The sequence below is a fragment of the Cebus imitator genome, unplaced genomic scaffold, assembly GCF_001604975.1.
Source record: "Cebus imitator isolate Cc_AM_T3 unplaced genomic scaffold, Cebus_imitator-1.0 Scaffold581, whole genome shotgun sequence".
Taxonomy (NCBI): domain Eukaryota; kingdom Metazoa; phylum Chordata; class Mammalia; order Primates; family Cebidae; genus Cebus; species Cebus imitator.
The window spans coordinates 391,915-408,441 of NW_016107896.1; the positions used below are offsets into that span (position 1 = coordinate 391,915).

The 16,527-nt window shown below is 33.5% G+C and overlaps 1 protein-coding gene across 3 annotated transcripts in view; it reads left to right on the top strand.

Moving 5' to 3' along the window:
* LOC108294466 (zinc finger protein 680) overlaps nt 1–16,527 on the top strand; it is an 81,006-nt gene that overhangs the window by 30,852 nt on the left and 33,627 nt on the right. The window contains exons 4-5 of one of the 3 annotated variants that reach the window (XR_005197966.1): nt 12,208–13,171; nt 13,424–13,637. Coding sequence is in view for 1 of the 3 variants with exons in the window: in XM_017516360.2 (XP_017371849.1) it covers nt 12,208–13,544 (1,337 nt within the window). In the remaining 2 variants the exon portion in view is untranslated. Of the gene's footprint in view, nt 1–12,207; nt 14,737–16,527 lie in introns of those variants that run through there. The other 2 variants (XR_005197965.1, XM_017516360.2) reach the window with 2 other exon arrangements.

A 16,527-nucleotide genomic window follows, 5' to 3' on the forward strand; every position in this document is an offset into this window, starting at 1 on the left:
GGCCGGCACAGCCGCGCTGGCCGAAACAGCCGCGCTGGCGACCGTGGAGCTCCTACGCCCGGGAATTTCCTAGTCTATGGACAATAAAAACACGGCGTCCACTCACCCTCTGCGCTTTCACTGGGAGCTGCAATCCTGAGCTGTTCCTAAACGGCCATCTTGGATCGTCCCAAATTTTAAAATTTTAAACATTTCTGTAAAAAAAAAAAAAACCTGTGCTATTGGAATTTTTATAGAGATTGTATTGAATTTGTCTACCAAGTTAGGTTATGTTGACATCTTAACAAAATGAAGTTGATTTTTGAGCAAAAATATGTCAAAGAGTGTGTTTTGTTTTATTTTATTTTAAATTAAATTAAATTTAATTTAAAGACAGGATCTCACTATGTTGCCCAGGCTACTTTCAAACTCCTGTGCTCAAGCAATCCTTCTGCCTTGGCCTCCCATAGTTTTAAGTTTACAGATTTGAGCCACCACACCCAGCCCGCATGTTTCGTTTTCATGTATTTTTGGATTTTCCAATTTTACCTTTGCTTTTAATTTCTAGTTTTATTCAATTTTTGTAAGAAAATACCAGTGTATGATTTTGGTGTTCCTAGATTTATTTATCATTGTTATTTTGAGACAGGATCTTACTGTCACTCAGGCTGGAGAGCAGTGCCATAATTTTGGCTCACTGCAGCCTCAGCCTCCTGGGCTGCCCCCCTGTGTAGCTGGCACTACAGGCATGCACTATCATGTCTGGCTAATTTTAAAAATTATTAGTAGGAACAGGGCCTCACTGTGTTACCTAGGCTGTTCTCAAACTTCTTTGATTCTCCCCTCTTGGTCTCCCAAAGTGTTGGAATTATAGGCATGAGCCACTGCACCCAGTTGGTGTTGTTAAATTTAATATGATGCATTATGTGTTTTAACAGAATATACTAGGTGCAAATAAGAATATTGTATATTCTGTTGCTTTTGACTGAAAAGTTTTTTTTATGAGTCTGTTAAGCCTGGTTCGTCTATGATATGGTATGGATGTTCCTGTTCTCCAAACCTCATGTTGCAATGCAATCCTTAATGTTGGATATGGGACCTGGTGGGAGGTGTTTGGGTCATGGGGGCAAATTCCTCAAGAATGGCATGACATGATCCTCTTGGTAATCAGAAAATTTACACTCTATTAATTTAAATGAAAGCTGCTTCATTAAAAGAAGTGACTCCTTCACCTCACACTTGCTCTGTCTCTTACCATTTGATATGTCCAGTTACTCTTTGCCTTCCACCATGATTGTAAGCTTCCTGAGACCCTCATCAGAAGCAGATGCTGCCACACACTTCTTGCACAGTCTGCCAAAGTGTGAGCCAGATAAACATGTTTCTTTATAAATCTACTCTCAGGTATTCCACTACATGTAAAATAATCAATACAGTCTGTAATGCCTGTTTTCTGTTTTCTTATTGCTCTTTTATCTTAATTTTTTATCTGTGATTGAAAATGGGTCTTGATAACTACAATTGTTATGTCGCTATGTATTTCTTTCTTCACCTTTGTCAATATTTGCTTTCTATATTTTGGAGACCTGATGTTATTCATACACATACATATAGATAAATATGATAGTTATGGATTCCTGGTAAATTGATTCATTTTACCATTATATAATATCAGTCTTCGACTAAGGCTAAAACTTGATTTATTTGTTTGCTTGTGTTTTTTGTTTGTTCGTTTGTCTGTTTGTTTGTTTGAGATAAGAGTCTCTGTTGTGTAGGCTGGAGTGCAGTGGTGTGATCTCGGCTCACTGCAACCTCCACTTCCCTAGTTCAGCTGATTCTCTTGCCTCAACCTCCTGAGAATCTGTGATTATAGGTGTGTACCACAATGCCTGGCTAATTTTTGTATTTTTGGTAGAGATGAGGGTTTTATCATTTTGGCCAGGCTAGTCTCAAACTCCTGACCTGAAGTGATTTGCCTGCCTCGGATTCCCAAAATGCTGGGATTACAGGCGCTAGCCACCATGCCTGGCCAAGTACTTGACTTAAAGCATATTATGTCTAATATAATGATGACCATCTCACCCAATTGTGGTTACTATTGACATGAAATACAGATTTTTAAAAATTTTGTTACTTTCAGCCTATTTGACTCAATGATAAAATGAGTCTCTTATAGAGAACATACTGTATGCGTTTTTACTTAAGCTGCTCAGGCATCTTATTTATTTATTTATTTATAAATGAGATAAGGCCTCTGTCAACCAGGCTGGTTTGCAGTGGCTTAATAATGGCTCACTGCAGCCTCAACTTTCAAAACTTAGAAAATCCTCTAACTTCAGCCCCTCCAGTAGCTGGGTTATGTGTATGTGCCATCACATCCCTAGTTTTTTATATTTTTGGTAGAGACAGTGTTTTACCATGTAGCCCAGACTGGTCTTGAACTCTTTTTTTTTTTTTTAATCTGATTTTTCCATAGGTTATTGGTGTTTGGTTACCATGAGTAAGTTCTTTAGTGGTAATTTTTGAGATTTTGGTGCACCTGTCACTCAAGCGGTATATGCTGCACCCGATTTGTAGCATTTTATCTCTCGCCCCTTTCCCACCTGACCCTGCAAAGTTTATTGTATTGTTCTAATGCTTTTGAGTCCTTATAGCTTAGCTCCCACATATCAGTGAGAATATACAATGTTTGGTTTCCCATTCCTGAGTTACTTCACTTAAAATAATAGTCTCCAGTCTCATCCAGGTCACTGTGAATGCCATTAATTTATTCCTTTTAATGGCTGAATAGTATTTTATCCTATATATATATATATATGCCACAGTTTCTTTGTCTACTCATTGATGGGCATTTGAGTTGGTTCCATGATTTTGCAGTTGCAAATCGTGATGCTATAAATGTGCGTGCGCAAGTATCTTTTTCAAACAGTAACCTCTCTTCATGTAGGTAGATACCCAGTAATGGGATTGCTAGATCAAGTGGTAGTTTTACCTTTAGTTCTTTAAGGAATCTCCACACTGTTTTCCATAGCCGTGGTACTAATTTACATTACCACGAGCAGTGTAGAAGTGTTCCCTGATCACCGTATCCATGCCAACATCTACTGTTTTATGATTTTCTGATTATGACCATTTTTATAGGAGTAAGGTGCTACTGCATTGTGGTTTTGATTGTATTTCCCTGATCATTAGTGATGATAAGCATTTTTTTCATGTTTGTTGGCCATTTGTATATCTTCTTTTCAGAAATGTTTGTGTCCTTAGCCCACTTTTTAATTAGTTTGTTTTTTTCTTGCTGAATTGTTTGAGTTCATTGTAGATTCTGGATGTTAGTCCTTTGTCAGATGTATAAATTGTGAAGATCCTCTCCCACTCTGTGGGTTGTCTGTTTGCTCTGCTGACTGTTCCTTTTACCTTGGAAAAGCTCTTTAAGTTCCAGCTATTTATCTTTGTTTTTATTGTGTTTGCTTTTGTGTTCTTGGTCATGAAATCCTTGCCTAAGCCAATGTTTAGAAGGGGTTTTCCAGTGTTATCTTCTAGAATTTTTATAGTTTCAGATCTTAGATTTAAGTTCTTTATTTGGGTTTATTTTTGTATAAGATGACAGATAAGGATCCAGTTTTATTCTCCTACATGTGGCTAGCCAATTTTCCCAGCACCATTTGTTGAAAAGGGTTTTTTTTCCCTCACTTTACATTTTTGCTTTCTCAAAGATCAGTTGGCCTTAAGTATTTGGGTTTATTTCTGTATTTCCTATTCTGTTCCATTGGTCTGTGTACCAGTTTTTTATGCCAGTACCATGCTGTTTTGGTGACTAGGGCTTCATAGTGTAGTTTGATTCAGGTAGTACAATGCCTCCAGATTTATTCTTTTTGCTTAGTCTTGCTTTGGCTATGCAGGCTCTTTTTTGGTTCCATATAAATTTTAGAATTGTTTTTTCTAATTCTGTGAAGAATGATGGTAGTATTTCGATGGGGATTGCATTGAATTTGTTTATTGCTTTTGGGAGCATGGTCATTTTCAAAATACTGATTCTACCAATTCATGAGCATAAAATGTGTTTCCACTTGTTTGTGTTATCTATGATTTCTTTCAGCAGTGTTTTGTAGTTTTCCTTTTAGAGGCTTTCATGTACTTGATTAGGTATATTTCTAAGTGTTTTGTCATTTTTGCAACTATTGTAAAAGGGGTTGAGTTCTTGATTTGATTCTCCACTTGGTCACTGTTGGTGTATAGAAGAGCTACTGATTCGTGTACATTAATCTTGTATCTGGAAACTTTGCTCAATTCTTTTATCAGTTCTGGGCGTTTTTTGGAGGAATCTTTGGGATTTTCAAGATAAATGATCACATCACCAGCAAACCCTGACAGTTTGACTGTGCCTTTACCGATGTGGATGCCCTTTATTTCTCTTGTCTGATTGCTCTGGCCAGGACTTCCAGTGGTATGTTGAAGAAGAGTGGTGAGGGCCAGGCGTGGTGGTTGGGCCTGGAGTTGTGGCTCACACCTGTAATCCCGCACTTTGGGAGGCTGGGGCAGGTAGATCACCTGAGGTGAGGTGTTCAAGACCAGTCTAGCCAACACAGTGAAACCCTGTCTCTACTAAAAACACAAAAAAATTAGCCGGGCGTGGTGGTGGGTGCTTGTAATGCCAGCTACTTGGGAGACTGAGGCAGAAGAATCACTTGAACCCAGGAGGTGGAGATTGCAGCGAGTCAAGATTGCGCCATTGCACTCCAGCCTGGGCAACAAGAATGACAAGCGCTCAAGAAAAAAAAAAAACAGAAGAGTGTCTTATTCCAGTTCTCAGAGGGAATGCTTTCAACGTTTTTCCATTCAGTATTATGTTGGTCGTGAATTTGTCATAGATGGCTTTTATTACATGGAGGTATGTCCCTGGTATGCCAATTTGACTGAGAGTTTTAATCATAAAGGGATGGTGGATTTGTCAAATGTTTTTTCTGCATCTGTTGAGATGATCATGTGACTTTTATTTTTAACTTGTTTATGTGGTGTATCACATATTGACTTGCATATATTAAACCATCTCTGCATCCTTGGTATGAAACTCGATCATGATGGATTATCTTTTTGATACGTTGTTGGATTCATTTAGCTAGTATTTTGTTAAGGATTTTAGCATCTGTGTTCATCAGGGATATCAGTCTGTAGTTTTCTTTTTTGATCATGTCCTTTTCTGGTTGTGATATTAGCATGATGTTGGCTTCATAGAATGAATTAGGGAGGGTTCCCTCTTACTCAGTCTTCTGGAATGGTATCAGTAGGATTGGTACCAATTCTTTGAATGTCTGGTAGAATTCTCCTGTCAATTTGATTGGTCCTAGACTTTTTTGTTGTTGGTGATAATTTTAAAATCACCATTTCAATCTGGCTACTTGCTTTTGGTCTGTTCAGGGTATATAATTCTTCCTGATTTAAGCTAGGAGGGTTTTATTGTTCCAGGAATTTATCCATCTCTTCTAGGTTTTTTAGTTTATGTTTGTAAAGGCGTTCCTAGTAGCCTTGAATGAACTTTTGTATTTCTGTGGTGTCAGTCGTAATATCTCCCATTTTGTTTCTTATTGAAGTTATTTGGATTTTCTCTTTTATTTTTAGTTTTGCTAATGATCTATCAGTTTTATTTATCTTTTCAAAGAACTTTTTTTTGTTTTGTAATTTTTTTGTTTCTGTTTCATTTAGTTCTGCTGTAATCTTGGTTATTTCCTTTGTTGTATTAGGTTTACGTTTGGTTTCTTCTTGTTTCTCTAGTTTTTTTTCTTTTCTCTTCTTTTCTTTTTTTTTTTGAGACAGAGTTTCACTCTTATTGCCCAGGCTGGAGTGCAATGGCGTGATCTCAGCTCACCACAACCTTCACCTCCTGGATTCAAGCGATTCTCATGCCTCAGCTTTCTGAGTAGCTGGGACTACAGGCATGTGCCACCACACCCAGCTAATTTTTTTCTTTTTTTTTGTATTTTTAGTAGAGAAAGCGTTTCACCACGTTGGCCAGGATGGTCTCCATCTCGTGACCTAGTAATCTGCCTGCCTTGGCCTCCCAAAGTGCTAGGATTACAGTTATGAGCTGCGGCACCCAGCCTTCTCTAGTTTCTTGAAGCGTGACCTCACAATGTCAGTTCGTAAGGTCTTTCAATCTTTTTGATGTAGACGTTTAGGGCTGTGAACTTTCTTAGCACCACCTTTGCTGTATCTCAGAGGTTTTGATAGGTTGGGTCATTATTGTAATTCAGTGTGAAGAATTTAAAAATTTTCATCTTGATTTCATTTTTGACCCAGTGATCATTTGGAAGCAGATTATTTTAATTTCCATGTATTTGCATGGTTTTGAAGGTTTTTTTTTTCTTGGAGCTGATTTCTAGTTTTACTCCACTGTGGTCTGAGAGAGTATTTGATATAATTTCAATATTCTTGAATTTATTGAGGCTTGTTTTGTGGCCTATCATATGGTCTGTTTTGGAGAAAATTTCATGTGCTATTGAATAGAATGTGTATTCTGCAGTTAGATGGAATGTTCTGTATATATCTGTTAAACAGCCCATTTGTTTCAAGATATAGTTTAAGTCCATTGTTTCTTTGTTGATTTTCTGTCTTGATGATCTATCTAGTTCTGTCGGTGGACTGTTGAACTTCCCCACTCTTATTGTGTTGCTCTTTATCACATTTTTTAAGGTCTAGGAGTAATTAATTCTTTTATAACTTTGGAAGCTCCCGCATTAGGTGCATGTATGTTTAGGATTCTGATGTTTTTCTGTTGGACAAGGCCTTTTATTATTATATAATATACTTCTTTGTCTTTTTTAACTGCAGTTGCTTTAAAGTTTGTTTTGTCTGATATAAGAATAGGCACTCTTGTTCAATTTTGGTATCCATTTGCATAAAATGTCTTTTTCCACCCCTTTAAGTTTATGTGAGTCCTTATATGTTAAGCAAGTCTCTTGAAGGCAGCAGATAGTTGTTGGTTATTCTTACTCATTCTGTATCTTTTAAGTGGACCATTTAGGTCATTTACATTCAATGTTGTTATTTAGGTGTTAGATACCATTCCATTCATTGTGCTATTTGTTGCCTGTGTACCTTGTTTTTTGTTTTTGCTTTTTAAATTATATTTCTGTTCTATAGGTCCTGTGAGATTTATGCTTTAAAGGGGTTCTGTTTGGTGTATTTTCAAAATTTGTTTTGAGATTTAAAGCTCTTTTAGCGGTTCTTGTAGTGGTGGCTTGGTAATGATGAATTATTTCAGAATTTGTTAGTCTGAGAAAGACTGTATTTTCCTTCATATGTGATGCTTAATTTCACTGGATACAAAATTCTTGGCTGATAGTTGTTTTGTTTGAGGAGGCTGAAGATAGATAGGGCCCTAGTCCCTTCTAGCTTGCAGGATTTCTGCTGGTAAGTCTGCTGTTAATCTAATAGTTTTCCTTTATTGGTTACCCTGGTGCCTTTGTCTCACAGTTCTTAAAAGCTAATTTTTGTATTTTTAGTGGAGACAGGGTTTCACCATGTTGGCCGGGCTGATCTCGAACTCCTGACCTGGTGATCCACCCACCTTGGCCTCCCAAAGTGCTGGGATTACAGGCATGAGCCACCAGGCCTGCCCAACAAAATCAATTTAATACAAAAACTATACTTTTGTATTTTCCAGTTTTTTATTGATGTTAAAAACTATATTGTTTTTTATTGGGTATCTATTAACAGATTTATGGAGATTTATTTTTTGTCATATAGAATAACTTTAAAGGTTTTATGCACCATCATTAGGAGAGTAAATATCTATGTGTGTATGTGTATTTACATTTAATGGAGAACTTTATATTTATATATGGTTTTATGCTGTCCAGCATCATTGTTTTTTTCCCGAAATAATGAACTCATTTTAGCATTTCTGTTTGTTTATATGCAGAGTCTCACTATGTTGCTCAGACTGATCTTGAACTCCTGGTTTCAAGTTATCTTACTGCCTTGGCCTCCTAAAGCTGTAAGGTTACCGGCCTAAGCCACTTTGCCAGGCCACTATGTAGCATTTCATGTGGAACTGTGCCAGACATAATGAACACTGTCACCTTTCATTTTGAAAAGTCTTTATTTTATCTTGTTTTTAAAGTAAACTAATTTTGAATCAAGTATACTGGTTAGGAATTTTATTGCTACATCAAAATTTGAATGTTCTCAGACTTTTTTTGTCTGCAAGTAACCTTTAGGTTACTTTTTCCCTATATTTTTCTTCTAAGAGTTGTTTAATGAATATATTGAAGTATTTGATGTTGTCCAGTAAGTTTTACTTTTCATGTTTTAATTTTTTTTGCAATTTTATATTTTTGTGTTATGTATTTTAGGATATGCCACCTCACATGAGTTAATTGTGTTTTGATTTTTTAGGTTATATTATAATTGTATATGCCAGTATTTGTACAATTTAAGACAGTATGGAGTAAAGTCAAATATGAATCAGCCCATATGTCTACTGCTAATATAATGATCTCTGTACGTGTTTACCTGCATAAATATTATCCTTGTACTTTTTATGACTTGTATATTTCTGGTATAGATTTGTTGCAAATGGTTATTTAATCTTGTCAAGGTGAGCAGTCATAAAAATTCCCCTAATTTTGACATCCATTTATTTGTCAATGTATATTATTTTTGTGTGGGAAAAAAACTTTTCTATTTAAAGATAATTTTAAAACTATAGTAACTTTGTATCTCTTTTAGTTATTATTGTCTATTTTTACTTTTCAAAAATATAACATTTACAATAGAATATTTTAAAATATTTAATTTAGTACTGTTAATTATATTGACATTGTTATGAAACATATTTCTACAATGTTTTTATCTTGCAAAGCTAAATATCAATACACATTAAACAATTACCAGTTTTGCCCACTTCCTGGCACTTTTCAAACACCACTCAATTTTCTCTTAAGTGAATTTCAATTCACTCAATTTTCTCTTAATTTTCTTTTAACTGTGCTTCATATGTCTCATACAATCTCTGTCTTTTTGTGACTGGCTCATTTTAGTTTGCATAATGTCATCAAACTTTATAGTTGTTAGAATATTTCCTGCTTTATAAATATAGGGGATATTTAAGTATTTTATATTTTAAATTATATATACTGAGTAATTTGGTGACAAATTTGCATTGCTTTTACCTATTGGCTTTCAGTAACAATGCTGCAATGATTACAGATATTCAAATGACTCTTGTCATATATGTGAAAGTTTATATATATGCTTCATTTTATTCTACTAGGGTACACTTTTACCTTTTGTACTCATACCATATTGTTATAATTCTGTAGCTCTGTAATGTGTTTCAAAATCAGAAACTGGAATGCTTTCAAAATTGTTCATTTTATTGAAGATTTTGGGGTAGTTAAGATTTTACATACTTTTGGGGCTGCTGTTTTTATTCAAAAATGCATTGAGAAATTTGAAAAACATTGCACTAAGTCTGTAAATTACATTGAACAGTATAGACATTTTCACAAGATTATTTTAACCTTTGAAGTGAAGCGTGCTGAAGAGTGTATTGTTTAATTTCTATGTGTTTGTGAATTTTTCCGTTTTTTCGTCTTACTGTTCTGTACTCTCAATTTCATTCTGATCATAGAAAATAATCTATAAAAATTTCGTTTTACAGAATCTGTTAAGACTTATTTTTTTGTTCTACCGGGTTGCCTCTCAAGGAGAAGATTGTATGAGGTATTGAGAAGGCTTCGTATCGTGATGATATTGAGACATAGGTTCTCTATGCCTCTGTTAGAAATAATTGTTTTATACTCCCTTCAAGCTCTCTGTTTCTTTGCTAACTTTTGTCTTTTTAACATTTTTATTACAGAAAGTGAAGTATTAAAATATCCTACTATGTATTTCTTTCATTCTGACAATATTTGCTTTATATATTTAGAAACTTAATGTGAGATACATGCACACACACAGGTGCGCACACACACCCCTATATGCAAATTTGTCATTGGTTCCTAGTAAATGCATCTATTATTGTTTAATCTTTTTCTTTGTCTCTTTGGAGTTTTGACTTCAAGTATATTTTATAAAATATGACAGTTTTTGACTTAAGATGTATTTTGTGTAATATTATTTTGACCTCTCATTTGGCTAATATTTGTGTGAAATGTCTATTTTTGTCTTGCCACTTTCAGTCTCTGTTTATCATTAGATCTCTGCTGATCCTTGTAAAAAGGCAAGTTGAATCTTGGTTTTTAAAATTCTTTAACAAATCCCTTTAATGAAAGTATGTCTTTTGATTGGAAAGTTAATTTTACATACACACATGCATGCACGCATGCACATATATTTAATTTTCTGAAAGAGAAAGACTAATGTTATTTTAATTGTTTTATTTGATTCTTCTACCTTTGTCCCTGATTTTCTGTTTCTGTCATCCTTGGTGTCTTGTTGATTTTTGTACTGAAATGCTTTCACTTCCTTCCTGTTTTCTCTTGTATATCTATACAGATATTTTCTTTGTGGTACCTTGGGGATTACATAAAACCTCTAAAAGACACAATAATACATTATAATCTGGTAGAAAAATTAACTTCCCTTGCATACAAAAATTCTTTTCATTATATCTACCCTGAATTTTGTTATTAATGTTGCTAATTTTTTCTGTTAGATATTTATTAATAGATATTTATAATACTTTATGATTGTATCATTCAAATTTTAGAGAACAATTAATGTTTTCTGCACCATTATGATAATGCTAAGGATTTCTATTCATGTATGTGCGTATCTTTTTCATAAAGTTACATATTTTTATGTGATAATGTGTTGTTTTCTTTCATCATATTATTTTTAGTGGAAGAAACTGCTTTCAGCATTTTTTTATATGTAGGGAATTTGCAGCACCAATAAACTTTTTCAGAATTTGGTTATTTTGGAAGTTTTTTTTCCTTTTTATTTTGTAGGACAGATTTACTGATGGTATTATTCTCACTTGATATCTATTTTTTTCATGATTTTGACTATATCACACAGTTCTCTTCTTGCCTGCAAAATTTTCTTGACAAATTCACTGGTTTCTTAAAAAGACTATACTTGTAAATGACATACTATTTTTATACTGCAGCTTACAAGATTGTTTTCTTGTCTGTGACTTCTGAAATTGTGCTTATATGTGTGTTTATTATAAATATCATTGTGTGTATCCTAATTTTTCTTTTTGAGCTTCATTTGTACATTTTTTTCTTATAGGATTTTTCAGTTATTTTTGTATTTTTTACCTCCACAATTTCTGTTATTTGATATTTTTTGTTATCCTCATTTTTTTCTGATTTTCAATAAGTTGTCTGTTTTCCTGTTTCACTTATTGACTAATATTGAATTTATTTTAAAATTTTAAAATTAATATATACATTTTCTTTTTTATGGTTGTTTCTAAAAATTATTTGTGATGGAATCATATTGCCCTAATATCTTGTATACATGGCATCTTTAATTGAGATTTCGATATTTTTTAAAAACTACCTGTCACAATATTTATAATGTAGCTTTGTCTTGGCATACTCTGAAAACAATTTTCTTGGCTAGAGATTCTAGGAGTCTCTTAAATATATTCTTAGGATGTGTCTTTTCTGAATTTTTTTTTTTTTAGTTAAAGCAGTTTATTTGTGTCTTTTTAATAGTAATTATTTGCTATACCTTTTTTCTGTCTGTGGTACTGCAGTCTCTCTGCTGCTGTAACATTTATATTTGGTTTCAGCAGACTCAAACTGTCATTCCAAAGTATAGTACCATTTCTGTCAGCACTTTATGTTATGGGACACAATAGCCAGTGTCTGAAAAGGTCCCTAGAAGCCATATGTAAATATGTGTGTGCTACTATTTTTCTTTTAAATAAGAATCCAGGAGTTGGCAATTTACTTCTAAAAGCACTGTGTTATATTGGGAGCAGGAAGAGCTGTGTTGGGTAAACGTAATAAACTTTTTTTTTTTTCTTTTATTTGGCTCTTTGCATTGTGGACATTGGGGCAGGATACACACTTCACTCATTCATAAATTTTCAAATGTATTTTGGTCAGTATGTTTTTGTTACATTTATATGTCTGTGAAAGAATTGGGGCCTGTGGTACTTTGCTATGTCATTTTGCTTATATAGTTTGTATAATTTGATAGATTTGATTTGTAAAGTATATTCATCTCAGTGTAGCAAGTGGAGTAATTTGTTATTTTAATGTCTTTCAGTTATGTGTTCTCATTTTGCTGAAGACCTTTGGCCAGAGCACAGAATAAAAGATTCTTTCCAAAAAATGATACTGAGAGGATATGGAAAATGTGGACATGAGAATTTACAATTAAGAATAAGCTGTAAAAGTGTGGATGAGTGTAAGGTGTACAAAGGAGGTTATAATGAACTTAACCGATGTTTGACAACTACCCAGAGCAAAATATTTCAATGTGATAAATACATGAAAGTCTTTCATAAATTTTCAAATTCAAATAGTCGTAAGATAAATACTGGAAAGAAATTTTTCAAATGTAAAGAATGTGGCAAATCATTTTATATGCTTTCACACCTAAAACAACATGTAAGAATTCACACTAGAGAGAATTCCTACAAATGTGAGGAATGTGGCAAAGTTCTTAACTGGTTCTCAGAGCTTATTAAACATAAGAGAATTCATATGGGAGAGAAACCCTACCAATGTGAAGAATGTGGCAAAGCCTTTAACCAATCCTCAACCCTTATTAAACATAAGAAAATTCATATTGAAGAGAAACCCTACAAATGTGAAGAATGTGGCAAAGGCTTTAGTTTATTCTCAATCCTTAGTAAACATAAGATAATTCATACTGGAGACAAACCTTACAAATGTGATGAATGTCACAAAACCTTTAACTGGTTTGCAACCCTTACTAACCATAAGAGAATTCATACTGGAGAGAAACCCTTCAAATGTGAAGAATGTGGCAAAGATTTTAACCAGTTTTCAAACCTTACTAAACATAAGAAAATTCATACTGGAGAGAAACCCTACAAATGTGAAGAATGTGGGAAAGCTTTTAACCAGTTTGCAAACCTTACTAGACATAAGAAAATTCATACTGGAGAGAAATCCTACAAATGTGAAGAATGTGGCAAAGCTTTTATACAATCCTCAAACCTTACTGAACATATGAGAATTCATACTGGAGAGAAACCCTACAAATGTGAAGAATGTGGCAAAGCTTTTAATGGGTGCTCCAGCCTTACTCGACATAAAAGAATTCATACTAGAGAGAATACCTATAAATGTGAAGAATGTGGCAAAGGCTTTACTTTATTTTCAACCCTTACTAACCATAAGTTAATTCATACCGGAGAGAAATCCTACAAATGTGATGAATGTGGCAATGTTTTTAACTGGCCCGCAACTCTTGCTAATCATAAGAGAATTCATGCTAGAGAGAAACCCTACAAATGTGAAGAATGCGGCAAAGCTTTTAACCGGTCTTCACACCTTACTAGACATAAGAAAATTCATACTGGTGAGAAATTCTACAAACCTGAAAGATGTGACAATGATTTTGACAACACCTAAAACTTTTCTAAACATAAAAGAAACCATCCTGTTGAGAAACCCTAAATATGTGAAGAATTTGACACAGCCTTCCAATGATTGTTACACTTGATTGTAAGTAAGATAATTTATACTAGAGAAAACTTTATAAGTGTAAAGAATGTGACAAAACTTATTGCACAGGAAAGCATTTTTGCTTGAGAAAGATTATACAAATAGAATGCGAAAAAGCCATTGATACCTGTTCACATCTTACTCCAGCATCAGAGAGTTCATATTTAATAAAAGCATTATAAATACAATTACTGTCAACAGATCTTTCAGAAAATGTAACCCTTTAAAGTGAAGAAGCATGTTATTCTGAAGACAAACATAACAAATATTAGGAGCATAGGAGGTTTGTAGGACCTTTACTTGTATCACAAATCTTACTATATACACATTTTGTACTAGAGGAAAACCCTGAAGCAGTTGCTCAAACTTTGTTCAACATCAGGAAATTTAATGAATTTGGAAAAACGTTTTATTTCAAAGACTGCAGCTTAGAAAACATCAGTTTATATTGAAATGTGTTTTTGCAGATGCAGCAAGTATGAAAAATATTTAACCCAGAATTGAGTCTATGTAAAATATCTGAGAATTCACAGTAGAAATAACTAAGGCACTGACACTTTAGACATTACACTAAAAGAGAGTGTTGAGTATTTAAAAAATCTATAAGTTGCTAGATTATTTGTAAATAATTTTAAAAGGAGCAGAAGATTCTTTGGAGAGTTATACTCAAAGTATACTTTTTCTTGAAAAAATTACAGCTAATTTGAAAAGTAAATGATGAAATTCAACTCTTATTCTTTATCTTCATTTATTCACATGTGAAAGCACGTGATAAATTGTTGCTTTGTCAAATACATGAGAGATTCTCTTTTATTAGATGGGCATTATTATTTTTTTCTGTGGAAAAATATGGGCATTAAAATGTAAGATTTATGATGAAAAAGTGGAGAGACTTTTGTCAGTTTACTTAGTGATGCATGAGATAGGTAGGTGTTCAGAGTAATACTCTATATCATAGTGAAGAAAAGGTTTTTTAATTTTACTTAAGTGTAATTAAATTACTAGTGAATCATTCAACTAATTGTACTTTTATGCTATAAATGCAAAAGTTTTTAGATTACGTGTAAACTTAATTTTGTAATTAAACATTTCTTTAACATGTTAAGGCTATTGTGCATTCAATGAAGTGTTATGCCATTAACTTTAACCTATTTCACTTTACTCAAGAAGGGAGGTAAAAGATAGTAACAATAAGTTATTTAGTCATGAGATAATAATCTTTCTGTGCCTGACTTATTTCAACTAATATTTTGTCCTCCAAGTTAATTGATGTGATTGAAAATAATAAAATTTTATTTTAGACTCCACATAGCAAAAGCAAGAGTAAGCAAAAAAGAAATCTAGAGGCGTCACATTACCTGACTTCAGACTATACTATAAAGCTATAATCACCAGCACCATGGTGCTGGTATACAAATAGTCACATAGACTATAAACATGTGTGTGCAAGTATCATTTTTCACATAATGCCTTTTTTCCCTCTGGATAGATACCTAATAGTGGGATTGCTAGATCAAATGGTAGCTCTTTTATTTCTTTAAAAAATCTCCACACTTTTTTTTCCAGAGTGGTTGTGCTAGTTTACATTCACACCAGAAGTGTAAAATTTTTCCCTTTTCACTACATCCCCACCAACATCTCTTTTTTCATTTTTATTTTTTAATTATGGCCATTCTTGCAGGAGTGAGATGGTATGATGATATTGTGGTTTTAATTTGCATTACTCTGATAACTAGGGATTTTGAGCATGTTTCCATATGCTTCTTGGCCATTTGTGTCTTTTGAGAATTGTCTATTCATGTCCTTAGCCTACTTTTCAGTGAGACTGTTTTTATTTCTTGCTGATTTGTATGAGTTTTTTGTAGATTCTGGATCTTAGTCCTTTAACAGATGTATAGATTGTGAAGGTTTTATCTCACTCTGTGGTTTGTCTGTTAACTTTGCTGATTATTTTTTTGCTCTGCAGAAGCTTTTTAGTTTAAGCCCCATCTATTTATATTTGTTTTTGTTGCATCTGCATTTGGGTTCTTCTTCATGAAGTCTTTGCCTAAGCAAATGTCTAGAAAAGTTTTTCTATCTTCTAGAATTTTTACTGTTTCAGGTCTTAGATTTATGTCTTATATCTATCTTGAGTTTATTTTTGCATAAGTTGTGAGATGAGTTTCCAGTTTCATTCTCCTATATATGGCTTGCAAATATCCCTCCATTATTTGATCAATAGGGTTTCCTTTCCCCACTTTATGTTTTTGTTCACTTTGTTAGAAATTTGTTGACTCTAAGTATTTGGGTTTATTTCTGGGTTCTCTGTTCGGTTCCATTGGTCTATGTGTCTATTTTTATACCAGTATCATGCTATTTTTGTGACTATGGCTTTATAGTATAGTTGAATATAAACTTAAGGATTGTTTTTTCTCGTTCTGTGAAGAATGGTGTTGGTACGTTGATGGGAATTACATTGAATTTCTAGATTGCTTTTGACTTTATAGTCGTTTTCACAGTATTGATTCTACCAATCCGTGAGCATGGGATGTGTTTCCATTTGTTTGTGTCATCTATAATTTCTTTTAGCAGTGTTTTGTAGTTTTCTGTGTACAGGTCTTTCATGTCATTGATTCGGTGTATATTATTTAATTTTTTTTTCCAGCTATTGTAAAAGTAAGTTGCATTCATTATTTAATTCCCAGCTCAGTCTCTGTTGCTTTATAACAGAGCTACTGATTTGTGTACATAAATTTTATATCCAGAAACTTTTCTGAATTCACTTGTCAGTTCTGGGAGGTTATTGGAAGAGTCTTTGTGGTTCTTTAGGTATACAATTATATCATCAAAAAATAGTGACAGCTTAACTTCCTCTTTGCCAATTTGGATGCCCTTTATTTCTTTTTTTTTT